At 37.2% G+C, this 27,629-nt stretch overlaps 1 protein-coding gene across 2 annotated transcripts; it reads right to left on the reverse strand.

The window, feature by feature from the left end:
• KIF14 (kinesin family member 14) lies at positions 1 to 27,504 on the reverse strand. Of its 2 annotated transcripts, none has more exons than XM_048312556.1 (30): positions 26,226 to 27,504; positions 22,760 to 23,941; positions 22,148 to 22,402; positions 20,678 to 20,765; positions 19,137 to 19,235; positions 18,117 to 18,169; positions 17,752 to 17,782; positions 17,287 to 17,394; positions 16,031 to 16,147; positions 15,295 to 15,413; positions 14,804 to 14,976; positions 14,328 to 14,475; positions 14,163 to 14,226; positions 13,780 to 13,964; positions 12,961 to 13,063; positions 12,585 to 12,745; positions 11,655 to 11,802; positions 10,855 to 11,007; positions 10,133 to 10,259; positions 9,431 to 9,524; positions 8,750 to 8,888; positions 8,220 to 8,323; positions 7,673 to 7,767; positions 6,733 to 6,954; positions 6,400 to 6,584; positions 5,647 to 5,805; positions 4,991 to 5,110; positions 4,051 to 4,125; positions 3,286 to 3,424; positions 1 to 3,160 (listed from the first exon to the last, which is right to left on the reverse strand). In XM_048312556.1, the coding sequence occupies exons 2-30, from the start codon at positions 23,851 to 23,853 to the stop codon at positions 2,799 to 2,801; spliced, it is 4,920 nt and encodes a 1,639-aa protein (XP_048168513.1). In that variant the 5' UTR covers positions 23,854 to 23,941; positions 26,226 to 27,504; the 3' UTR covers positions 1 to 2,798. The 2 variants fall into 2 exon arrangements, with proteins under 2 accessions (XP_048168513.1, XP_048168512.1); XM_048312555.1 differs by lacking the exon at positions 26,226 to 27,504 and adding an exon at positions 25,692 to 25,749.
• Positions 27,505 to 27,629: the final 125 nt, after the last annotated feature.

Here is a 27,629-nt window from a genome sequence, read left to right on the forward strand (position 1 = left end):
TTGTAAAAATCAGTGATCAGTTACATGATGTAGTTTTACTCTTTACATTTCCCATGCTTAGATACACAATGCAGAAGAACCAGTTAAGTTTTTAAAACTTCAGCCAAATACAAAATTATATATTTACACAAGTAGAAATATATCAGGCTTCTCTTCATTTTTAAAGCATAAAAATCTGAACAACTGAATATACTTTCTTAACCCTTGAGCAAACTTGCAAAGGCCTTTACAGTAAGAAAGCAATTAAGCATCACACCTCATGTAAGAAGGAAATTATTAGCAGCAAGAAAAAGTGCTGAGTATTTTGGGTGCCAGGGCTGCACTGCTAGACATTTTTTGACGAAGTATTACAGTGTACTAGTCTTTAGGAAATACATATGTGGGTAACTGGATCAGCATAATTACCTTCCCCATTTCCTCTACATCAGAAAAGCACAAAATCACTGAATAACAGCATCAATTATAACTACAGTGTGAAAGCTTTCAAAAGAAAATGATTGATTTCTGCTGTAGTCTTTTCACATAAAACAGTTCCAAGAGTCTGACATGTCCTCAAAGACTGAAATTCTCAAGATGTTGAACATCTTCCCTCAGAAGGCGAGATGGCAGCTATGAATATCCACCTTGGAAGCTGTGCTGATTTCGGTTTGGGTAGGGTTAATTTTTTCAAGGTAGCTTGTACAGAACAATAGTTTGGATTTGTGCTAAACACAATGATGATAAAATAGAGATTTTTTTTTTTTATTGCTGAGCAGAACTTACAAAGAGCCAAGGCCTTTTCTGCTTCTCATACTGCCATTACATGTGATGGAGCCCTGTTCCCTGGGGATGGCTGAATACCTACCTGCCCACAGGAAGCAGTGAATTGATTTTCTTGTTTTGTTTGGCTTGTGTGCACAATTTTTGATTTCCCTATTAAACTGTCTTTATCTCAGCCCCTGATTTTTCTCACTTTTACCCTGCCAATTGTCTCCCCAGTCCCACCAGGAGGCAGTGAGCATGCAGCTGTGTGGGGCTGTTACCAGCTGGGGTTAAACCACAGCAGCCCTCTTTGGCACCCAATGTAGGGCTCAAAGGGTTTCAGATAACAAGAGATCTGATTGGAATGTGTTAGATGGAATTTACAGCCCTTGTGGCTCTTTGGCTGCTTTGGGCAGACTCCTATGCTTGCCCTGGGCTTGATGCTTTACAGTTCGTTAGTGTAGTGCTCATCAGTGGCTGCTTTTTGCTTTCCCTGCTGTTGTGCTGCTGATCCCCTCACTCTGCAATGCCTGGGAACATTTTGAGGACAGCAGTGGTGACGCACAGGGACTGGCACCTAGCCAGGGCATCGCTGCTGTTTCTGTGCTGCTGTACTGGACACTCCAGAACTCCAGCGTGAACACAACTCAGAGAGAGTGGGACCTGTGGATGGATCCATGTGGGAGCAGATATCCACCTGCAGCCCATGGAGGATCCCACACTGGAACAGCAGGATAACCTGAAGGAGGCTGTGACCCCAGGGAAAGCCTATGATGGAGTAGGCTCCTGGCAGGGACCTGTGGACCCGTGGAGAAAGGAGACCATGCTAGAACAGGTTTGTTGGCAGGACTTTTAACTCCATGAGGGACGCATGCAGGCTGCTCCTTAAGGACTGCACCCTGTGGAAGGGACCCACACTGGAGCAGTTCATGAAGAACTGCAGTCTGTGAGAAGGACCCACGACCCCATGATGAAGCAAGGGAGGACATGCTCCAGGCATAGGACCAGAGAATCCCCTGCAGCCCATGGGGAAGACCATGAGAAGCAGTAAATTAATTCCTTGTTCTGCTTTGCTTGTGAGTGTGGGTTTTGCTCTTCTTATTAAACTGTCTATAGCTCAAGCCAGGAATTATCTCCCTTTTACCCATCTGATTCTCCTCCACTGGTGGAGGAGTGAGGGAATGGCTGTGTGGTGCTCAGTTTCCAGCTGGGCTTAAACCACAACAGAAGTGTTAATGTCTACGAAAAAACCTTATGTTTTACTGTATAAATTGCTCAGCACTGTTGTGAGAAAATTGTGCTTAGTCCAGGCCTTCTAAAACCCATGCAAGTTAATTTCCATCCTTCCTGTTAACTCCAGCCAGCAGACTAAAAGTAAGACGTTAAACAATGATAGAAAGAACAAGGAAGTAATGGATTGGGAAGCTCTCTACAACCTGGGATAATTTATATATTATTCAGGAAGCGATATGCCTCTATTCCAGTATGAATAGTGGTTAAAGTGATTTGAGCAATCAAAAGCTAACTCACTAGCAATGAACCCAACATAAACTTACTTCAGATCATGTTGAAGCACAGCATCATTGTGATACTTTAAGTCCAGATTCTTCAATGAACTAAAAACCACTTTAAAAAGCATTCATCAAATAAGGTTGTAAAGTACTTTTACTATCTCTCATTGTCCTTCTCTACATAAATAAATACAAAGTTTTTGCTCTGTTTAAAAAAAGGCATAAAAAACTACTTTCAAGTTGCAATAGCATTACCAGATCATAATGCAGCTGAGGTGAAGCAAAAATAAAAGAAAATTAAATTATTTCTTATAAACCTAGGTAGTAATACACTTCTATTAAAACAGAAGAAATTCTATTTTGAAGTTTAACAGCCTCTTAAGGAATGTATTTTTTCTTTGGTGAAATATAGGGTACTTATCCTCATACAATCATGGCATTTACTTTCACACCACTCACTCACTAATAATATTAGCAATAAATTTTAGCTTTTTGTGGTATGTTACAATAGGAAAGAGTTCTCTTTAATTTCTTGATAATAACATTTTACACCCATTCTATCCTACCAGGTGAAGGCTCTGGAGTCTGTGTGCATTCTGGAATCCCATTCCATTTCCAAGAAAATTCTACCTGACCTGTTTCAACCTGTCCTCCTCGAGCCTCAGTAGTTTCATTACAAATAGTTTGAGATTGCAGTGATGGCTGTCCTTGTTCAAGTTCAAAATTCAGAATAAGGGAATCAACCAGAGAGTCCAATTCATCCAGGTTCATAAAAGGTACATGCATTTTCTGGATAGGGTTGTTCGCGGAAGACAAGGTAAATAAACTGAAATAGTTGTTAAAATATCCAGCTATGACAGAAATATTTTCTGCAAAGCTCCTGAGAGGGCTGGTGTTTCTGTATAATCCTATGAAAAACAGAAACAAGAAGAATCAAAGGCAGCATTTTGCAAAGAGAGACCAAATAGCCCTCTCCTTGGCTTTGCAAGTCTCCTGTAGCCCATAGGTTACAGGTGGTAACTCAGATAAATACCTTGCAACATGGAAGAAACAATTTGACAGACTTCAGTTAGGCACTGCTCCAATTCCAAATACTTCACAGCAATCTTAGTGCTTTTCTTTATTTCTCGATACAGAGTTTCTTCTTCCGGCAACTGAGACTCTGTTTCTTTCTGTATTAATAAAGAGCAGTTTAAATAGAACCAAATACATCAAATACATTATGCCTATTATGGTTTCAGTCACATAGATCAAGCCAATACAAAATCAAACTGATATCACGTCACAGAAGTGAGATAGCACTGAAAAGAAGTGCACATTGTTAACGCGGTTAGGAAAAGAAGAAAAAAGCAAATGACATTAAAATCCAGGAAATGCTTGGCTCTTAGATCAAATCATCTATCCTGGCTTTAATTCAAAATACCAGTAATTATGGTCATAATCTATGGCAGCAGTTATAAAACAGTTACACAAGCATTGCTGAACTTTCAGCTTAAAAAGAAAGCACAACAGGTAGTTAGGCTGTTCATGATGAGCACAAAAAGGAAGATATAAGTGCCTCAAGAAATTCTTTATCCTAAGTAAAATTAAAGAGCTTTGAGTGGAAATGCAGCAGCAAGGAAAGTTAGCATTCCAATCACAGGAATGATGCTTGATAGGAAGTGTTATCATGCAATCGTAAATATACAGTATGTACATATATATATACACACACACACACTCCTCTTCTTAGATAAAAGCATCCTTAAAATTTAAATAGCAGACTCAAAGCACACATTTTCTGAAACATTTCTCTTACCTTTCTGCAGTAAGACATGTTACTTTCGAGGAATCTGGCTAATGCCACCACATTATCCTTTATTCGGTTTTGAATCTACAAAGAAACTTTTAATTATATTGTACACTTTATTCAAGTCAAAGTACATTAAAAGGATAAGAACAAACACTGACATACTAAAGAGAGAAATATCCAAAGCAGAAGTAACATTTTCTGCAACTTAACATGCAATTTTTCAAAGAAAACATTAACTGGTAGAAAACATTAATTACATCTGCAAGGTTTTAAACCCCTCACTATGGGAGGATCAAATGAACATATTTAAGTATTCGCTAGAGAAAGGTTGTCCCGTAATTTTGTATCACTGCCATTCTAAGCAGCAGGGGTAGCTCTGGTGTTTTCTTTCCAACTTCACATTACTTGCATCAGAGACAAACCTTTACAGAAGTCCTGCAGACACTTAAGAATCTGCTGCAAGCAAACAGCATTATTCAGAAAGCAGAGTGCTCAGTTCCTTTTGCTAGAAACATGAAGTATTTGGGAGCCAAGCAAACACATTGAAATAAAATATTTTCAACCGTTTCACTACTGTCTGTAGGATTAAGAATGACAACAGTGAAAACCAGAGTAGGCAGAAAGTTTTGCTTTCCTTCAGAGGAACAACTGATCACTCAGAAGCTTCCAGTCTTTCCCAAGTATTTTCTTGGAATTCATCCAGGCTCTCTGTCAAAAGGGCTTACCCACTAAGAAAATGGTGTATGTCCAAGGGGCACCCTAACTTGCCAACTAGAAGTTTCAGCCACAGAAATGTTTTTTAACTATGGTGCTTATACTTTATTCTCTATTTTGTATAACTCCCTATAGTATCACCTTCATGATTTAAAATAGAAGCACAAAAAACAAAACATGATCAAGTGTCTACAAGATATAGTAGCAGTTTATAATCTTAATTTCATCTCACCTCATTTTGTGGACATAGTTTCACAAGTTCTTTCTGTACCATTCTTGCTTTCTCCTGTACAGCATCAATGAGACACTCCAGACCTGAGCCTACTCCATCATAAATGGCAAGTACAAATTCCTTTTAAAACAAAGGTTCAAAATGCAATGATTAAAGAATCTGATGTGGTCTTGAGTTAAAACAGATTTTCTGTAGTAGGCTAGAAACAATTTTGAGCTAATTATTCAGTGCAGGTCTCTTCAGTCACATGTCTTCCTTGAACTACAGAAGTTCAGTCAGATTTCTGTAAATTCAGTGTGGCACTTAAAGCACAGATTACCAAAATATAAATAGTGAATTTCAGTGAGACAGATAGACTTGTATAATTCAGTGCAGGTACAAACGTAAAGGCACCATACACTTCTTTCTTTTCATAGGTTTAAGTTACACAGATTTAAAGGATGTGGCTTTTAAGGGAAAAAAAAATGTTAAGGTTATTAATACATCTATTTTCACTATAAATATGAAGTATTTAGATAAACTCTAAATTTACTTAATTCAGTTGATGAAGTTGTTATATGTAACAATTTGCTTCTGAGTACAGTTACTCATAGCAAGTGTGACCTCAACATCAAAATTACTATTCATAATCAGTATTTCTAAGAAACATTTTTCACCTGCAGACTAGAGGCAGGAATGTTGTTCTCTTCAGGAAATGAAATATCAGCTGTTGTGACTACTGCCAAGTGTCCTGTGTATTTCATTGTTTGTTTTACTGTTTGGTTTACTTTGCTCCATGCTTCTGCTACCATCGAGGATATATCTGAAGAACACCCCTGGGAAACAAAGGCACATCATTCACTGATGCCAGAAAGCACCTCTGGTCAAAGAACATATACTTGCTATACAGCAAGAGTTTGTAGCACACAATGCTCAGGCATTTTCAGCTTTACATCTTCCTGCTTCCAATGGCTTATCTATCACAGCTAAAAATTCATGCCTTGCAACCACAAAACAACAATACCATTATACTACACAGTTAAAAAAAAAAACAAACTTCACAAGGCTATGGCATGAACAAAAGTAATATTCACTGGCCACTGGTTTATAAGTTTCTAAACTGCAGCACTTCAAAGTCTAAATTATCATTTGCTCTTATCACTGTGTGTTTTATTCTACCATTTTATGAGTAAGAACCAATGCTTCTGTCAGGGCCTGGGCACAGGAAGGTCTGCATTACTCTCCACTAGCACACATAACTACCAGCTTAGCCAGAAAAAAATGCAGCCTTGGCCATTTATCTTCCCTAGGTGTGTTGATTTGTCATTACACACACTGGACATTTAAGTGTTTTTAGCAAGCCAGTAATAGATACTGCATTAATGCAAAGAAGTTCTCTACACACAGATGAACTCTTTAATATGCTTTACCTGTAACAGCAACTGTAAATAACCTCCCAAGTTCTTTATTTCCTGTTTCATTTCTTCATCAACTTTTATAGATCCAGGACACTTTTGGACATTATTAAGCCAGAGTTTACTTATAACCACAATCTGGTCAAAAGCAGAGATAATTCTGATGCTGTAGGACTGAGCAGCACGATCAAGAGAGAAAACTACAAGAGAAAGAGATCTATCAGATCCATCTCCTTTGCAAATGAACATTGGAATGTTAATTCTTGTGGCTGACAAACACATGAATGCTTGTGCATCTGAATGACAAGTCATTAGTAATGTTTGAAACGCTATGAAAATGACACTTACAGTTCTCCTGACATTCTTCATCTTGCTGTTCATAGGCTTTTGAAATAGCAGATGCTCCAGAAAAAATTATAAACAAATTAGTTAGGAGACTATCTGCTATGCTCTTTCCTCCTTCGTTAATCTGTTCCAGTAAATCTAAAGCTGAACTTATAGATTCTTTGCAAATTCCAGGAAGAAACAATTCAGAAAAGCTTGGGCATATGCTGGACTTGTTCAGCGAACCTGTATGAGGTAAAAGCAAAACATACATGCAAGAAACTCTTCACAGGAGTGAGCAGTCAGTGTGTCTTTGTAATGACTTTTATATAGACACTCACTCAAGGCACTAATTCATAAAAAAATCCTGTACCACGTTCTAAATAGTTTATAAATTCAGTTAGTACAACGACAAATTCCATAGTGAAATTCTTTAACATGAATACATTTGTTTCAACAATCAAATGTACAGAGAGAAATAGAAAATAAAATCCAGCCAATCTAAAATAACTGAACGTACACAAATATTTGGAAGACTAAAGTATCCTATATTTCAGAAAAAAACAGTCTGTAAAACCCGGCCAAAAGCTTGGGGAAGCCTCAGTAACTGAATGAATAGCAACAACACAAGCAAATGAAGTCTCCATATTACTGTATCAGGATTCAGCCTCTTTCTCCAGTTAACCCACATAGTTAAGCAGAGTAATGTTTTAGGTAAATTTCTTAAATTAGTGCTGATCAGGAAGTTTTTGCCCTAACAAAGGATAACCAAATATACAGACACCCCTACTGTTAACAGCTTGACATTATGAATTTGAAGGTATCATAAACAGGACATTTTTAAGTTTGCTTTCCAACCACAGTGGTCTTTCTAAACAACTATTAGAAGCACCTATGTTTTATGCATGTAGTCGGTTTGAATTGTCAGTATGAAATGAAAGGTGTTCTGCCATATAGCAAGTACCTGATATATAGGAAGTCTGTTTATTCTGAATAGATTGCAATTTTATCTCAGACAAACATCCAGAAATTCTCTGGTTCTTCATGAAGCTTCTACTTCTAAGAAAGGATGATAAAATAAAAACATGAAAAACCTTGAAAAGAAAATAATTTCTCCTCGTCAAGCATTTCCATGATGAGCTACAGCTTGCAAAAGTGTGCAAGACAGTTATAAATATTGTTATAAGGCTAAAACTTCAAATACAAGGTCCCAGACCATATGCAATTTACTCCTTCAAAACGATGCTTTGATAGTATAGAAGTGGGAAGGAAACATTAAAAACTACACATTTCACTCTGCACTGATGATACATAGATGATCCATGATTTGGAAAGCTCTACACACAACTTTTGATCCTTTTTTTTGTCCATGAGGAAATCCAAGAGAATGAGTGAATACAAGATAAGAGTCATCAGATGACACAGTGTATGAGAGTGGAACAAAAGCATATTTAGATAATTACACAAGTTTTTGCTTTAAGTGTAGAAGAGTAGCTACAAATTACTTGTACCTTCTTCTGGAAAGCGAGGAAATGGAGCTGTCTGAAAGGTCAGGTTCCCACTCGTCAGCAGGATCATAAAACACATCAACAACGGCTTTATTTCTATCATTACTCTGAAAAAATAAAGAAAACACAGGGGAGGAGGAGGGTTAAACAGAAAAAAGTGATAAAGTAGTCAACATATGGATAAGTAGAAGATAATAATGAAAACTCAAGTGATACCTTTAGAAAATTAAATTTTCATTTAGAACATAAAACAATTGAACAACCAAAAGACTCACAAAGCAGTCCTTGTTTTACTGCTTCTTACTCTCTACACAAAATGACCCAAATAAAGCAATTTTCTTCCACTGTACTCTTTTTGTCTAATGGACAAGTGCATATGCATGTTTTTACTAAAAAGTAGTCACATGTCTTGCTGTTTAATATCACATGAAACTCAAAAAACCACAAGATTTTCCTTCTGTATGCATTATCAAAATCTTATCTTCGACAAAAAATAACTGATTATTGGTGGTTATTCTTCAATTGCTACTGACCTCATAGAGTTCTTTCATTGCTGCTAGTTTACACTCAAATTTCTCTAGGCTCCAAAAAGTTGTTATTCCCAGTTTGATATTACGAACCTGCACCTGAATAGAGGACACTGTTCCTGTTTTATCATCAATTTTGTCATGCCTAAGAATTGGAGAAAGTTAAAAAAAAAGAAGACAAAAAATCAAGACAAAACACATATTCATATTGCAAAAATAAAAAAGGTACTTGTAGGTAGACTAAAATGAAGACTAAAAATGTGGCACAAAAAATTCTTGAGACATTATGCATCTCACATGCTTTAGGACCACTTTGATATGTGAACCGAAGTAAGATAGACATAGGCATCAGAAGATTCACCTCCAAAGCACACTTAATTCAAAGTTAATGGTCTATAGCTTAAAGTTTTGATCTAAAATTCAATTAGAAATTCCCATTTCAAAGTAACAAGGCTCAACTACACACTTAGCTAACGCAAGCTTGGAAAATTCATTTATCATGTTCAATTGCACAAGACTGTTAAAAGAAACACCAACAGCTCACTGCACATCCAGAATCCACCCTCAAATATATACATAAATATACATATAAATAAATAAGTAAATATTTATAATGTGTAAATACACATATAAATATTATATATCCATTACATATACACCTTATAACTAAGTAACTCAGATACTGACCTGCAGAAAACAGTGTTTTTCCCTAATTCATTACTAATGGTGTTAGCCTCTTTAATCATCACAGACAGCTTCAGAGACTTCCAGTTCAGTGGAACTAATAAAGAATATAGAAGATACTGATTTAGTGAACCAAACAATGTGATGGAACAACTTTAGGGTTAAAAAAGATTAAGAGCAGAAAAAAACCCGCAACCCAAAAGCACAAATGTAATTTACCCAACAATAGTTCCAATAATTTCCAATACATTCGGGAAAACTTACCCTCCTGGGCAAGATAACCCTTTTAAATGGTTGGGTAAAAGGTATTTCAGAAACAGAGGCATAAGACCAGACACTATATTATTATTAATCCAAGGCAGGAAACTGAACAAAATGAATTCTGTTACTCCAGTTTCCCCAATGAGTTAATGCCTGACCAGTGGAGACAGAGAGGGAAGGACTCTTAACTAATTGGGATAAATACAGACTACATGTATGTCCACCTAACCACCCTGCGTGTGATTAAACAGAGCTTCTAACACAGTCCAATACATATAGATGATGAATGCAAAGGTTTGTAACAACCAGAAGGCTCTTCTTGTTCAGGATCACTAGAGAAGTGTTAGTGGAACAGAAAAAGTTCCTGTATCAGCACCCATTGCCCATGCCCACTGAGCAAGAGAAAAGCCAGCATTGCCTTTGCAACATTATGCATATACATACCCATCATTGGTTTATTCCCACTTCTGTGATTCTTCTGAAGGCTGTGTATTTCCTCAGCAATCTTCTGCTTCTCAGCTTCCAGAGCTTCCACTATCTTTGCATGACGAATAGTATGGTCTTCTAGAGCCTGGGGGAGAATGGGCAGTGATTAAAAAAAACAAACCTAAAACTCTTATTGCTGTTTGTTGAAGCTAAATTTTTTGTTCCTGCCATTTTAAAGACTAACAAAATTAATTTTATACTGGACATCTGCTATACTGATATAAAATAATTAATTTTCAAACTGACAGTTTTCTGGGTTTGCTTACATATTGCAATGCTCAAAAAAATACTGGAATTAAAAAGGAACAGCTTTTTTAAAAACTTGCATTTGTTGCAGCAGTCAGATATATATATGAACACCAGCCAAGACTCAGTCATTACTTACATTAATGTCTGAAGTAATAACTTTTGCCAAAGGCAACGGTTGCTAAATTTTGGTGCAAGAACAAAACCATCCACATTATTTAAGAAATAAGGTCAGCATTAGTCAATCCCCAACATTAATATGTTACCATACTCAGGTTGCAAACAAAACATCAGGTCTCATGCATAAAATCACACAGAAGTACTTTAAATCATTTCCTTTACAATAATTGATTCTTAAAAAACAAACAACAAAAAAAGCCCCCCAAACAAACCACAGCTTATTGCCTAAAAACGTTTTTTTTTTTTCCAATTACCTGCTTGGTAGCTAAGGTCTCCATTTCTAAACGCTTCTTATTGAAGTGGAGTTCTAGCTCAAGGCTTTTCTTTGCCTTCTCCAGCTCCTGTATTTTAGTTGTGGCTTTTTGGTTATTCAGTTCTTGGATTTGCTTCTTACGAGATTCTTCTCTCTAGTATCAAAAGGGAGACATGGGAGAAGGAATACCGCTTCTACAGCATTTCTGACCCATCCCTCAGGCAGATATTCAACACATTTAAAACTCGCAGCCTCTGTGACCTACACAGCCCAACATCAGCAATGGTTATATCCCCAGTCCAGAAGCATCACCTTAGGTCTTCTATAGAGTATGTATGATATAAGATATATCATTATTGTTTTACCATGTTTTACATATTCTGTGCCAACTCATGCATGTTGTAACCGTATTGAAAAAAACAACTACAAAGTAGCATGCAAGCTTGAAAAGAAAAAAAAGCTGTGTTAATTAATCCAGTATAGTGATTTAAAAGCCTCATGCAATAAGGTAGATACTGTAGGTATTTTTCTTTGCTTACAAGTTACAATCCCTGGAATAACTCTGAAGAGAATAACCACTTCACAACTTCTTGTGTTACTAAGGCTGACTTCTTTTTTTAAAGAATGAGGCTTTGCATTCCCTACAATGCTGCTATAATATGCAAGAGAAAAAGAAAACCAAAACCAAAAACACGCAAACAAACCAACTCCAACCAAGCACCAAACAAACATATATCACACATACTAGTTTCTGGTTTACTTTATTGATATATTTTATGTAATGATGCAATGGCAACTTACCACTTCTGCTTCCAGGGATTTTATTTTGCTTTCATACGCTTCTTTTTGTGAGGTCAGTTCTTGTTGAACCATCTCTTTTGCTATTTGGACACTTTGCATCATTTCTTCCTTGGCTTTGAGTCGTGCCTCTTCAATTTCTGATTCAAGCCTACAAGTGTCATACATTTAGATTGCTGCTGTTTATCTCTTACAAGCTGTATAAAGATTATAAGCTTTTTTTCTGTCATGAGGGTTTAAGGTTTTTTTCAAACAAAACAACTCTCATATTTTGCATGTTTTTGAGTTCATGGACAAAATGTAGACACTTCCAATGTAAATATGGAAGACATTCCAGAATTTCAAAGTCCACTCAAGTTCCATTTTTATTTTATTACATCATTTTTCACAGATTTAAAGACTGCAATAGAAACTCACTAAATCACATTAAGATGCAAAATTAAATTTTAAATCAATGAGACTTACAGTTTAATAACTCCCCATAATGAAGTAAGTACAAATAACACTTCACTGTTTCTCAAACTCTCCACCATCACAGAAGACTCAGGTAATTACTTTGCGTTCTTTTCATTTTCCTAAGGGATTTACTTTTCAGACTTTAAATCTCTTTAAAACATCAAAAGTCATTTTCAGACTCATCATATGCTTGGAGAGAAAATAATTAAAGAGATACACTACTCTGAGACCCCCTGGAGCTCAGTGTTTCTTTAATAGTGGTCTACATTCTTGCTACCTGGATTAGCTTGTGGTGATTGAACCTTAGAGGTATACATCATTTCAGCTGTGACTGTGACTTCCATTATAAATGGAGTTGCTATTTTCCAACTACCCCCATTGTGAAATAATTAATAATCTTCAGTTATTTCTAAAACAAACTGCATGGTTGAATTAGCAACTGAGCTTAGTTTCAGAACAAGAAGAATCAATACTTACTGTGTTCGCTGTGCAATAAGCAGCTCATTCTTTGCAAATTCAAAATCTTTTGGACCATCATGCAAACATGTAGTCCCACAAGAAGGTGTTTTAACTTTCTGAACCTCTGCTGGATGATTAAACCTGAAATAATGGTCTCCCCCAAGGATTACTCGATCACCCTATTGGGGAAAAAAAAATCCTCCTAAAAGTTTTAGATTTATAAGAAAATTTTCAGTGTTTACAACATGCAGATGAAGCTAGAAATCAAAGAGAAATAGACAAATATTTATGGTTACAGAGCATTCTCAGAAAACTTGCAGTCTGAAGTTGAGATATTAACAAAGCAAAGAAACCCACACATGCACAAATTACTATTATCAAATCAATTACTTACATGATGCAGAACTGTTGGGTCCAAAATGCACTTCCCATTTACGTATGTCTTGGCTTCTCTAAGCGGAATAATACTTACTTTGCCAGCAGTATTTTTTATAACACTGAAAACAAGAAACATTTACAGTATCAGTAGCTCACAATTGCAAGTGATGTTTCTTAATAAACTAAAATTCAGGCTTTAGATAGTGTTCTGTTATTGTTTTTCTGTGTATTGTCTTCATACTACGTAGGTACAACACAATTAATGAACAACAACCTATATTTTGGTAGAGAACCTATATTTATATCTAAGAATCCACTGCTAAAAAATTACTACAATATCCTGCCATCTGCGCATTTATTTGATAATGTGGCTTTCATGTTTTTAATAACTGATTAGTTACATTTCTTACAGCATTTTTTTAGGGATCAATTGCATAAAATGCACTTTAAGCAATATTTCTGCAGTACAGTAAAGTTGCTGTCTATTTTTATTAAAGTAAGAACTGTCAAGGCATTTCACTTTTCCACTGAACTAAATGTAACATTTATCTATCACGCAGCATTATTTGATCAGGACTTATTCATGCAGAAATGCTGCAGAAGAAAACTTTGCTACATGAATGAAATGAACAAAAATTAAACTACCTTAGTTAACAGATTTCTAGAAGGAACAGAAGGTAGTTGCCTTAATCATTGAGCAGTACAAAAAATATCCCTACATAGTATTTTCTTGGCTAGAAAACTACAGTTTGCTACTGCCAGAAGGAAGAGTGACTCCAGAAGAAAGGGAAGGGCGAGAAGAAACTTAAAGTATAAAAAAAAGAACACTACAAACCAGTGGTCATCAGCAATCAGCACTCCGGAAAGCTGGATATCATGTTTTGAATTTGGTGTACACCTTCCAACTGTAGTTTCTCCTTCTTTGATCATATATAACAGCACCTCAGAAAGCTGAGGATCTTCATTGAGATTGACAAGGTTTGGTAAATGATTGTCCATTTTGAATGCAATTCCAGCTTTCTAGATAAAAAAGAGCTCTGCTTTAAAAAACAATTTACTTTATGCATTCAAGTATCATATTAAATTTTTCTAAGAAGCCATAGCAATCTGTTAAAAGAAGAGCATTAAGGAAACCAAATCTTACAGCTACTCTCATTCTTCTGCAAGGTTTGCTGAGGTTATATTTTCTGTACTATGTCCTATAGAAAAAAAATGTACCTGCAATTCTTTTATATCTTCCAATTTCCTTTTCTCTGCTTGCTCAAGTTTTTCTTTCCAGGCCCTTAATATACAGAGAAAATAACAAAATATATTAGGAGAAAAATTACAGCGTATAAATTTTACCATTTCCATTTTAAATTAAGACATTAATGAGTGCCTAACCTTTGCATTTCTGCCATGTTCCTCTCCTGCTGGTGCAATTCTACCCTCAGAGATGTTATTTCCTGCAAATAACGCCTGTATTTTTCATGATCAGTGTTCAGAGCACTTTTCTGAGCTGCCTTCAGTTTTTCAATTTCAGCTTTTAATTCTACATTAGACAAACCAGACAAACAGTACATGTAAAAAATGAAGGCAAAATACACTTCAGTACAATAGTACAAAATTCATCCTGTTATTTAATTAAAAACCAAACACTTTTCTCTATTTCTAGTTCTCAAGTGTAGCCTAAGATATCACCTATATTTAGGAAAAAAAAGCTCACAAAGAACAATAATATTAAAAGGAAGAAGTTGTATTAGTCTAATAGACAAGCAGTCAATCAACACAACAGATTATTAGTAGTAAGAACTCTTATAAGAAATAAGCTAAACACACATGAAATGAAAACCCTGAAAGACTGCAGATGTCAATCTCACCTCTGATTAGTTTGACATTTACATCTTCATTTACTTTAGCAATGTTGATAATTGAACAAGCCTGTTTCGCATAGCGAAGGGTGCTGAGCGTCTCCTCCGTGCTGCTGGCAGCTGGACTCACTGTGGCAATCATGGTCGTTTGGGAATTCCCACCAAGACTTTCCTTTAACAACCTTCACCGGACAGGAGAACAGCAATCAATCCCTGGCCCTCACACTGACAGAAAAATTCAAAACTTCCCAAGTGGAACAGATTAAATACAAAATACCCAGCGTGTTGCTACTTATTTGAGAGAGACTGTTAGCTACTTAAAACACAAACCAAGCTCCTGTTTGGTCTATATCTGATGCAACAGGCTGATTTCTTCCCTCCACAGGTCATTTGAGAGAGAGCGAGAGAAAGGATGGGAAGTGATGCCTCATAAAGAGATGAGAAAACCAGAGTCTCAGAAAGCCTCTATTTCTATATAAAAAACTCTGAAATATACATACCAAGTAAGGACAGATTCCCGGTAAGGAATGAACATTTTCTTTCCGTTTTGAGACTGTTTAGAGAGCGCAGAAATAACCCTTCCAAGGGTCAACAGTGATTTATTGATACTCACACCTTCCTACACAAACCAAAAGTAAATATAATACAGTTGCAGCTTCTTTTGTGATGTTATCAACTGTACTGATTAATTATGTTTGTTCAATGTATGCTACAGCTGTACCACATCAAATGTCACCAATTATTACAAGATCAATAAGATGCAAGAGCATCTTTATTTGGATCTTCATTTGGAAAGAACAAAGGCTGCCTTTAAAATAAGTAGTGTTAAGAACCATCAAACTTACAAAGACAGCTTGAAATAAAGTCTCTTATTAGAAAAATCTATTTCATTAGATGCCCCCAAAAAGGGGAAAGCCTCAACTCCATGTGATATTCGATTCATGATTTCCAAAGTCACACAAACAGCTTCCTCTCACTCCTCCTGCAGGATCATTAGACCTGCATAACATGGGGAAAGGTGTTCTAAGCAAGATCTGCCACATTGCACAGTCCAAACAGCTTCTTCAGGCCACTCACCCTCACTAGCAAAATGTGATGTAATACTGACAAGCATAAAGGCTACATATATCCTTTTATAGCTACAGTTCCTGCCCAAAAGTTAGGTGAGCATGCTTTGGAGTTTAAGGGTATTCTTAGGAGTCAAACCTTTCCCACAGATTTCCATTCTTGATTTACCTTCAGCCTTTCTCCAGTGGTCTGAGCTTTTGTACAGCACTCACTGCCAGCTAGATCAATTAGATTTATGTGACTGGTAAGCCTACGATCACACTGTTTTTCATTCACAAATTCTACCTGGAAAGAAAGGGAGATGCTGGCATTCAAAACAAAATAAAAAGCCTGAAGACAAGCAGAAATCTAACAAGCTGTTCACATTAAATACATAAAAATTTCATGCTTCCATTTAACTTTTAACTTTTGATAGGATACCTTGTGTACATCCCTTGAAGGAGACTAAGCTCAGACTTATAACCATAGTATCAGTTGATTGTGGCTGAATAACTGCATAAGCATAAACTGCAAACACAACAGATTACCAAACTAGGAGTTTGGGTCTGAAGTTTGATGACTGCAGTCAATCCAATTGCAGTTATCCAATAAACATGCAAATCAGTAAGCTGTTACTGACTTAGACCAATGAAGATCAGTTAAGGAGTCGGTGGAAAAAGTTATGATAGAGAAAAATCAATAATCTAGTGGTGAGAATGGCAAGGGGAAGAAGAAAGGAGAAAATCCAGGAAGCTGGGACAAAAAATTAAACCAATCAAGAACAAAAAACTCCCAAACCAACAAGTCATTTGTCAATGGAGAAAACTGACAGTCTGTAGACTCCTGAGGAGCTCTACCTATTCCATTTCTGTCTTCAGGCTCACATCACTAAGTCAGGTTTTGTCTTTTAAGCATCTGCAAATCAGATGAGGAGTTGTAGTCCCTATATCCTGGAGACACCTGGGGAAGAGGCATCCTGAAGCAAGAAAACATTTATTCAGTGAAGTGTGTTGAAACTGAGCAGAAATTGCATCTCCTACCATTGCCCCAGTTTGTTGCCTGCAGGAACTCAGCACAGCCACGCACCTCGCACAGCCTAACCTTCTAAAAAGCTAAGATGTGTTGGCAGCAGTGTGAAATTCAATCTGGCCTCAATTAGGATTCCTGTTACATCTCAAAAGTCACACTGAGAAGCTTGGAACTACTCCTAGATCTGTCAGCCTAGACATATTTATACTGCTGCTATAAATATACTTAGCACAAAGACATCAGAATCTACTCAAAGCATGTAAAATAAAACAAGTTTTGCTGTGTAGAAAGCCATGTTAAAATGCCCTGTGCTTTACTCAAAGCTCTTCAGGTATATTCTCACAACTTTCTAGGCAGCACACGAAAGAACTTTTTACTACCAGATTTGAACAGATACAAAAAAATCCCAGCAATACCTTGGTTTGTGTCAGGACAAGGGTGAAGACAGAATGAGATCTAGAGCTCTTGTCATTCATTACTGTAGCAGCTGTTGCTCTCTGCTTATTTCCTAGTTCAAGCCAACTCTGTAGGAGACAAAAGTCAGAATGTGAAACCAAACCCTGCTATGGATGGTTAGCTGAATATTTAAATGTTTGCAAATACAGTTACTAACACAAATTATGACTGTAAGAGAGGAATTAGAAGTTAAACTTTAGAAATAACCATGTGTACAGTGACACTTGATGGTACAAATCTACTCGGCTCCATTATACAAGATTAGTCTTCATCACGCTTTTACAGAATCAGCTGAAATATCATAGAATACTGGACAGTCTGTTAAGGATTTGCTTCCCATCCATGGAATTTATTTTTCACCAGTAAGCAGGAAAGGAGCAGGCAGAAATATTTGCATCCCCTTTTGGTAACTAAATAACTCTTACCTGAATATCAGAGTAAGAACGGACAACATTCCTAGAATGGGGGGGAAAAAGAAAAGTTTGGATTCAGACAGTTTTCTTTCTATAGATTTCCCTGTTACCTGAGTTCTGAAACATTTTCCCAGTTACAAACAGAAAACAAATACACAATGAAAGCTTCACTTGTCTTGAGACTTCCACACATTTTTCGGTAAGGCAATAAAGACAATATATAAAGCTAATCATGCATTTTTCTAAAACTACATAACACTGGGATCTTGCTTAATTTACTGGTGAGTACACAGGTTTTCATGGACCCTCAAGATAATCATCACACTCTTTCAGGATTACACCATACATCTATTAAGATAAGTACAGTTAAGACTTACACTGTCAGGCCTTCCACATATGGTCCTAAAACTGGATGTTCTCTTACACGAAGCTGATGAGAATAATTTCAAAATAAAATTTATTAGGAGTGTAGTAGTTAAATCTAGCACTCAGGAATATCTTAAATTTAAAAAAAAAAAAAATTCTGCAACATAAATCTATTATGTTTCTAAGTAGCTTACCCCAAAATCACCGGCAAAACTCAGAGTGAAAGCATTCCTGCTTTAGACGAGAGAGTAGAGCCTCAACTTCTTTGTAACAAACCCACCTAGGTCCCAAGCTTAGGTTAAAGGACTTATTTCAACAGCAAGTTGAATGTTGCATATCATCTTTATCATAAAACTAATACTCAGTTTACACACAAGTGGCCTGGATAGTGTTCCATGTCAAAGCATAGGAAGTACTTTTCTTTGATAAATCAGTCATGATAAATTCCTTCCCTACATACACTACTTCAGACAAATTTCATTAATTTATGGTTTTACATATTCTAATACACAAACACTAAAAACTAGCTAAACTAGTTTAACTAGTGATCCTTAACTAGTTAATCAGGCCAATCTTGTTTCTTTTCCACCTCTTCCAGCTTCTTGAGAGACAACCAGTCAACAAAAAAAGAAAACTCCATCTAAATTACAGGACTATAACTCAAATCATATTGTACTGAAGATTCTTATTACAGCCTGGAGATTTAGATACGTAATATCCTAGAAGGATTTTTATAAAGGCTGATAAGATCATCTTCATTTTGCAGATAAGGGAAGATTTTAAATATTTTGATAGATTCTACTAAATCATTTTGTTTCTATTTCAGCATTGCTTAGCATTTCTCCAGTGCCAAGCATTTTGCTTTAAGTCACGTGGTAATATTTTTATTTGTTTTTTTACTTGAATCCCATTGTTCACAACTAATGTACTTAGACAAAAAACAATGATCACTTGTCATTTGTGCATTTTTTTTCAGAATAAATGCCACTACTTGGAGGTTATGCAGATACTTGATTCTGTGAGCAACTTACTTGTTGTTTCTTCTGTCCATTTTCAGCTTTAAAGACAAGCAAATCATGAATTTTCTCATTGTATACTTCATAGAAGCTCATTTCAAGATGATACAAGACCTAATAAAATTAATAGTTATTAATATAGTCCACAAAACACATTGATCATCCTTTGCTTCAAAAATTAACTTAAACTGCCAGATCCTGATTTTCAATGTTCTAAACATTTGTGCTGAAGGGACTTTCCAGGAGAAATGATATCATGAAATAATTTGGGGTGGAAGGGACCCTTAAAGGTTATTTACTGTAACCCCACTGCTAAGATCAAAAATACAATTCATTGGAATTCCATCCATAGATATTCCTAGATGGAAGCTATAAAGCACTAAAAAAAAAAATATATTATCAACTTCAGAAGTTTCAGCGTTGGGTTTTTAGTACACAAAACCATAGTTTTGTTTGCACCTGCACTCATCTCTTTCCTTTAGGTATTGTGCTTCTACATCACGGTATTTGTCACAGGGAACACATGGATTGATGTTGGCAACATCCTGACTGGAACAGAATGACGTAATGGGAAGGTAAACTTTGATTCTACCTACAACAATTAAAAAAAACCAAAAACACCACAACAACACTGCCATGAAAACACATCTTTTTCCTCTGAAGGCATCTGGGTTGTCTTTCTGTTTTCAAATAAAATGGAATTTTCTTTAAGAGACAAGGAAGACTGCAGCAAAACCCCTAAAGCACTGGAATCAGAAAGACAAGACTCAAGACAATTCACTGCCACGGAATCACTTACAATGCAAAAGCAAAGGAATAAAAAAAGCTCTGGATTTTTTAGAAGTTATACTTTATAAACAAACTCAGCAATAAATAACTTTCTTAAATTCCTCAGTGTCTATCAAATCTGCTTTAGGGTTAGAATATTACATGTTCACAGGTATTAGGATTCTAAGTCTAGAATTCAAATATAAAGCAGTAAAGAAATTTGGAATACTTAAAAATGGAAAAGTTTGCCCGAATAAGATTAACTGAATGTTAAGGTCTACTGAACTGCAAGTCCGTCATTACAGACGGAACCAACCACACAGAGAAAAAAATACAAAGAAAGTGGGGGTAGTTATTTTTTGTTTCAGCTAGAATACTAGAATTGGAATATTATTACAATGTATTTTGCTTTGATACGTGATGTTTAATGATAAATTCATATTTTTGAGCTCTATTTTACTGCCTCCACTGAAAGTAGGGAGCTCACTGGGATTTTTTTTTGCCTTTCCTTACATAAATCTCATACTGTAAGGCATGCAATATAGAGGAAAGAATCCTAGTCTAGCAATGCAAGAAAAATACCATGCCCATATTTTCTTCTCACATTACTGCCATTAAGGAAGCAAAACAATGTTGATTTTGACTGTTTAGGGAACCCCTTGAATCAGAGCTATGAATAAAAATAAGACTTGAATCAGCAAAAAAATATGAACACTAATAGATGGATCAGCACTAAGGTATCGGTTTCCTCATATTCCAATGTAAAGTCAATGGCATAAGCATATCACCTGTTCCTTGTCCACTTGTGCTATTTGATTGAAAAGATCTTCACAAAGTCTTGGAATTATTCCTCGGTCTTCATCAAATCCCATCATCCTGCAGTTACAAAAATCCTGCTGGTTTAGCTTTGTAACTCTCCATAGATAGTTTTAATGTTAACTGTACAGCTCTAAAGCTGCCATGCCATACACTTCTAAATTATACAACAAAAAGCAACAGAAATAAACCTGATCTAAATCGGTGCTTGTCTAAGTGTAGAGTTGGACAAGATGATATTCAGAGTTATTTTCTATTTCATCCATTGAGAAATGGGTTGAAAACCCAAGTAAAATAAAGACTCTACAGCAGCTGAAAAATATGTTGCACTATAAACACTAAACCTATAGATATTTAATATCTTAACATGCCTGCATTTTATATTCTCTGCAGACTTCCAGTGTAACCTAAGCCCATCTCCAGCTCTGGTGCAGTTTTTCCCTGTTGAGTTCTGCCACAGCAGAACACCAGTGCACTGGACTAATCCACCTACAGTCTAGAGACACACACGGCTGCATAGCAGAAATTTGTTGTGTAAACTTGACCAGAGGACCCTGATACTAATTTCAGCCTTGTTCAAAACACAAAGGGGTGAAGGTAAGTCATTAAGTGAAAGAAAAAAATCCCAACAAAACCCCAACAAACCTACATAGGATAACAATTGCAATTCAGAGTTCTCTTTCTTTCAGGCCAAGGTAAAAACAACAGCGTAAGTAAAAACTGAGTTCATCCACTTAAAAGAGAACTTACTTCTGTGTAAATTCTGTATTTATTGCAAACTGAACTGAAACATTTCTGATCCTCAACTACCTTTATTAAAAGTCTATAGTACTGATAGGAATTATAAAACTCGAACTAATTTTAATAGATGCATGTTTGGAAACCAAACAGCTCACTAAGCATTCTATTTCAAAATACAAATAAGATACACACAGGTGGCCATAAACCCTAAAAATGTTACTTATCTGGGATTATTTTTTGCAAAGATTTGATTTCAAATAAGCAGTGCCACAAACATCTGGCTTTATTTGAAGTTCTGAAGCTTAAGGACCATAATTATAATGATCTCTTAAATGTCTTCTCCAAAAAACATGCTATATTTTACTATGCCGCTTCATGCACAAAATAGCAAACAGTGGTGAAAAACAGCATTGGAAGAGTTTGAGAAGCTTTCTGCAATGATAAAGGTTTTCTGAAACTGAAAAGTTTTTATTTTCTTCATTAAAAGTAGAAAGAAGTCAGGGTCAGATACATAAAAATATTCCAAAGTTAACTTTTGCTTAACTGCTATAAATATTGGTTTAATTATTTTTAAAATACACACTAACATTTTGACACAATTCAATCACACTGAAATCTGTTCCATACAATCTCTTTCATGACTTAACATTCCATAACAATTGGCTCCTATGGAATTTTAACTATTATTATTAGCAACTTACGTGTACGATTTTCCAGAGCCAGTCTGCCCATAAGCAAAAAGACAAGCGTTGTATCCCTCAAAAGCTCTTTCAAGGAGTGGCTGTGCCAAAGTCTTATAAATCATTGCTTGACTTGCAAAATTAGGATGACCCTCGTCAAAAGACCAGAACGAGAAGTCGTAACTGAAGCTGTAAACTTGGTTTGTGGATGGATTTCGTACAATTGTCTCTGAACCACTCATGGAGATTACAGGGAATGAGTTTTCAGTTTTCTCTCTGAATGGAAAGTGCGGAAAATAAAAAAAATATAAGCTACATGCTTTGAGTTAGTAATTTCAATCTACTGCCTAATGGAAAATAAAAAGATCAGTGATCATTGCTAAAAATACCTGTTTGAGGAAAGGTATTAAGGCTCAAAATACTTCTGTTAATGAATATGTAAAAAATAGACCAAACACCTATAAAGTCAATTCAGTGTCTTAACAAAATCTTTATCTTGGTGTTGCATGAAGTATAATACATACTTGGAAGTTATCTGATATCCTTATTGGGTCAATGTTTAAATAACTCAAAAAGTACAAAGTAGAAATCAACATACACTGTTAGCACCAGAAATAAGTCCAGGATACAAACCTGTTATTGAAGGGCCGCACCCGCGCAGCTACAATCACTTTGCTGTTTTTCACTTTGAAAACATCTTCCCCAGTGCTGCTGCTCTCAGCTAAAGTTTCTGTGTTCACTTTTGTTTCTGAACCTGTACTCACAGGAAGAGAGCTGGAGACATTAGGGAGTTTTTTGGCTACAATTTGCAGATGAGGTGTTCGTTCATTTGAGGTTGGCTTGGGAGCTGGTTGATCTTGAGAAGTGCTGTTCATTGGTGTCAGTGTAAATCTTTCTGTTGAAACTTTTGCTGGTGTCCTTGGTCTTTCCAAGCTGGTATGTTTCATCATCAAGTGCTGTACCCTTTGCTTTCCCGCTAGCTTATTTATATTGCCTTTTTCATTCGGTTGTTCTCCTGATAGCCCATTAGTACATTTTGAGGTAACTAACTGTTCTGATTTAGGAACTTCATTTTGAAACTTTGTGTCAGCAGTGCTTGTCTTATCTTTTATGCACTTGGAAATAGCATTTTCACAGACGCAACCAACTAAACCAAAGGAATCCTTGCTGTTCAGGTTATGCTGCAACTTGGTACTTGACTGATTCTCAGTTAACTTCAAGTTTGGTTTAACACCATCTGTACCCTTAATATTCTGCGGAAGTGTAATCTTGCCATTTCTTTGCACATCAAAGTCATCATTTTCTTTTCTAGGCACAATATTCTGATTAATTTTACTTTTCTCTGTGGACCCAGTCCTCACACGCCTCTGCAAAGTAAGTCTTTTCTCTGTTTGTAGCTCTTCTGTGCCCTGTGTTGTGTCACTACCAGACACTGATTTTTTGCTTGTTCCAGTTCTCCTCTGGAGTGTTAATCTGCCTTCAAGTTTAAAAGTAGTTGATGCATCACTCACTTTTTCACAAGCTGAAATCACATAGGTCCTATTTACTTCCTCAGTCTTATTCTCAGGACACGAAGGCAGACTATCCTTTTCTCCCAACACCTGTGACCTCAGCTGCTGCCCAGATGCTTTGCTGCTGGCCAGGGTATTGTGCGAGGAAGCCTTCCGCAAAGTGGCCATGCATCGTGTCCCAGCGGGGCTCCTGGCAGGAACTGTGTAAATAGGCATCTTGTCTTCCAGCAAATTAAAACCCAAATGTTAACAAGTACAGCACCTTTCCTAAAGGATTATTTCTAGTTGCTGCTTCATGAGGAATCTGGGGAGACAAAGCAAAATTTTTTTTACGATTCTCAGGTCCAGTGTGAGTTATGTTTTGGTGCACAGGGAGCTCCTTACATACACTGCAGTACACGTTCCCAAACATTAAGAACACTTAGTATCCTGCCTCACCTCCAGTATTAAAAGAAAAAGAAATTACTTTATATTTGAATGACTGCTTCCAACAACAGCAGGTTATTTGACTTGATTTATTGAATCCTATGATTTGTTTCAGAAAGTAAACCAACCATTACAAAGAAGCACCAGTTGGTAAAAAGAACAATATAACTATTTAGCAACAAAGGTGACCATGGATATTTCTTCCAAGTGATCTACCATGATTACCAAAGCAAGGAAATTCCAGATTGTGCCTCCATTCACTCACAGCTATTTACACTTAGAGTTTCACAGGCAACAGACTCCAATAGAAGAACAGTTAGCCTTAAATAGGAAGTCTGTGAACATGTGAAGCAGATTTTTTCAGCATTTTGATATGGAATATATATAACCCAGTATCAGAATAGGACAGTTAATAAAGACAACTATTAATAACACCTTTAGATGTTATTTTAGCTCGCTCTAGTACATAGCCACATAGCAAAACAATAGATACCTAGCCTAGGGGACAAAAGAAAACTGCAAAATATATTCTCTGTCCTTTCTACATGTACATATTTCAAAAGGTCTATATATGTAATCTGTATAGGAAAGTATGTTTTCCCTGTTGCATTTGCATCAGAGTTACTGGGTTGTAACAGGTTTGATATCAGTACCCACTGCAGACTTGCCAGCTGCAATTAATTCACTGTTACAAGTCAACGAGAAGTCATCTGTCTTTGATCCTTCAAAAGCTGCAATATCATTAACAACAGCAGTACATGGTCGGGGGGAGAAAGGAAAGCAAGATGAGAGCAAGTGATGTAGAAGAAACCATTTAGCTACTGCTCCAACGAAAGTTTCCTTTAATGCTGCACTTTTAAGTTATAGCTTTCAGAGTACTCTCAGACTTTATGCAATTACATCCACTTACACATGTCACGACTGCAGTTTTCATAGCTCACAACTTGTGAGGAAAATACCAAAATTTCAGAGCAGTGTATTTATTGCTCAATCCAGTTTGAGACAGGAAACTATGGTTCATGAGTAGTAAAATACAAACTTTGTGGTTCCGTCTAGCAGTCAGTAAATAGAGAAACACGGATGTAAGCTATGAATGGTCTTAGTGTTTTCTGAAAAGTCCATCCTTTCCATGCAGCTTTAACGTAACTCTTGTAAGTTCTCCCCTCCTCTTGCCACAGCTGTGCCTTGTGAATAGTCACAAACTTTGTAGAAAAGCAAAACTCCCCATTAAAAGTTCCTTCGTTCTAAAACAAGGAATGAGGTGCAATTCGAGAGAACTGAACTCAGAACAAGAAATACGATCATTCCTCATTTTTAAAAAATTACAGCCACTAACTAGGGACGAAAGCCAAGCGCTCAAAGCTGGGCGAAAGCGCAGGAGGAACCGGCAGCTCTGTTATCCCTCAGCAAAGCTCCCCTCTCTCCCCGGCCGAGCCCCGGCAGACCCCGCACAGCCGCGGGGCTGTGTCACGGGCCCGCCCTCGGGGAGAGGGCGAGGAGGCAGCAGCAGCAGCACCTCCAGACCCGCGGCCCCACACAGCCCAGAGCCCCGCGGCTGCCCAAACCACAGCCCACGGAGGGGAAGCCCCCGCCGGGAGGCAGAAGGGTCCGCCCGGGCCGCCCCTCACCTGAGCGCGCCCCTCCTCAACCGCCGCCCGCCCCGCTGCGCTCCGCTCGGGCCGCGGCACCGCCCCCGCCTCGTTTGAACGCGCCGGGCGCGCCCGATTGGCTCCGCCAGGCGCCGCCCAGGCCCGGCCCCGAGGCAGCGCCCCGCGCCGCCAGGGGGCGCCGCGGCGGGCCGGCTGTGAGCGCTGAGGCGCGGGCAGGGCGCGGGCCGGGACCGCACCCAGCTCCACCCGCTCCGTGCGGCCAACCTCAGCCCCGGCAGGGCAGCTACACCGCACCTCGTGCACAGCCAAAGCACGGGTGAAAAGGGGACGAAAAACGGGTGGGAAAGGAATTAAAAGAACTCATGACACTTAGGCAATGTTTGGCACTCCGAGCAGCACCAGGAGAAGAAATAAAAACAGGGTGCTGGAATCGATAGATATATACGCCCACAAAAGACCCATTGATAATAAAATATATTATACATAACCATGTAAACCCAGTAAGAAAGCTTGCTGCAAGATAACAGAACGAGGTTGCTGACACAATTTTACCTTTACAGATCCTGTACTTGCATTTAGTTCCTGAGACAAACGTGGCGTAGAACTGTTGTTTGATTTCACGATTGTTGAACACAATTTGTGGAATTTTGGTACAGCAAGGTGGCCATGGGTAGAGGTATCCGAACTTCTAAACATACCAATGGCTAAATTTGTCTGCAGGAGTGTTACACAAAAACATTTTATAGGCAGAGTGGATTATTTCCAACAAGAGAGAAAAATCAACAAATTCCATCTCTAAAGAAGACATTATTTTGATATGATGCCAAATTGAAAATAGCACTAAAAGCATGGCAACGGTTTTACACATTGTTGTGAATTATGTTAAGGGGAAAAATGTTGTAAACAATGTCAAAGGAATTCAACACCCCTAACGTGTCTTCGGACAGACCCCAGCTCTTGTTTGAACTTGGCTCTACAATTCAAGATTGATATCAAACAGTTATATTCAACAACTCCCACCAAATTGTCTCCTCACATCTACAACATTAGTCCCTGAAGTAGTATCTGGCACTGGTGCCACACTCATGTCATCAGTCCTGCGCTATGTAAGACCCACTCTTTTTATTTCTTGTCAGGGAAAAAAATAAGCTACTAAGCTCTTAACAATTTCTTTGCCACCAGTCAATTTATCCCATTGCTGTCCTTTGGCCAAAGAGCAGACATACAATGCACAAGGCTGACATCTAACTCCCTGCCAAAAAGGGATGAGGCATCACAGCAGCATGAAAGGTCTGATGAAACTGATTTCTCAAACGTCAGTTTAAAAGTGGGAAGGGGGGAAAAAAAAAAAAAAAAGGAAGTTCCAATTATGACCTATCTCAGATTTAGGATGGGAAATCACACAACACTATTTTAATACAGTTTTGACTTCATTTCCCAAAAAAAAAAAGGAAGAACATCTGGTGTCAGAGCATGGCAAGTTATGCTTAAATGAATAATTATGACCATTTATACATTAATTAAATGTCATTAGATAAAAACAAAATTATAGCATTTATCTCATTTCTCTTCAATGAAGTTACACTAATAACAAATTATTTCTGGTATTGCAAAGTCCTTGAGCAAAACTTCCAGCTAGTCCACAAACATAAAGGAGAAACTAAATTTTCAGTACAAACAAGTTTACCAACAAAACTTGCATATATATTCCTAAGAAACCCCAAGAAAGCATACTGAGGACTTGGAGAAATATTCCCAGTGGAAGATTTTATTTAAACTAACAGAATGAGATTTTCAGAGGTTTGGGGAGGCTAATCTGCCACTAATTTTTTTTTCTTGAAAGTAAGATCAAAGACTACTAGCTGTGAAAAAGGGTTACAGAGTACTTTTACTAGGTACTACTGTAATTTAAGCACACAATAGGCACTATTTCAAAATAAAGATGAGATAAAAATG

Source organism: Corvus hawaiiensis, chromosome 9, assembly GCF_020740725.1.
Source record: "Corvus hawaiiensis isolate bCorHaw1 chromosome 9, bCorHaw1.pri.cur, whole genome shotgun sequence".
Taxonomy (NCBI): Eukaryota; Metazoa; Chordata; class Aves; order Passeriformes; family Corvidae; genus Corvus; species Corvus hawaiiensis.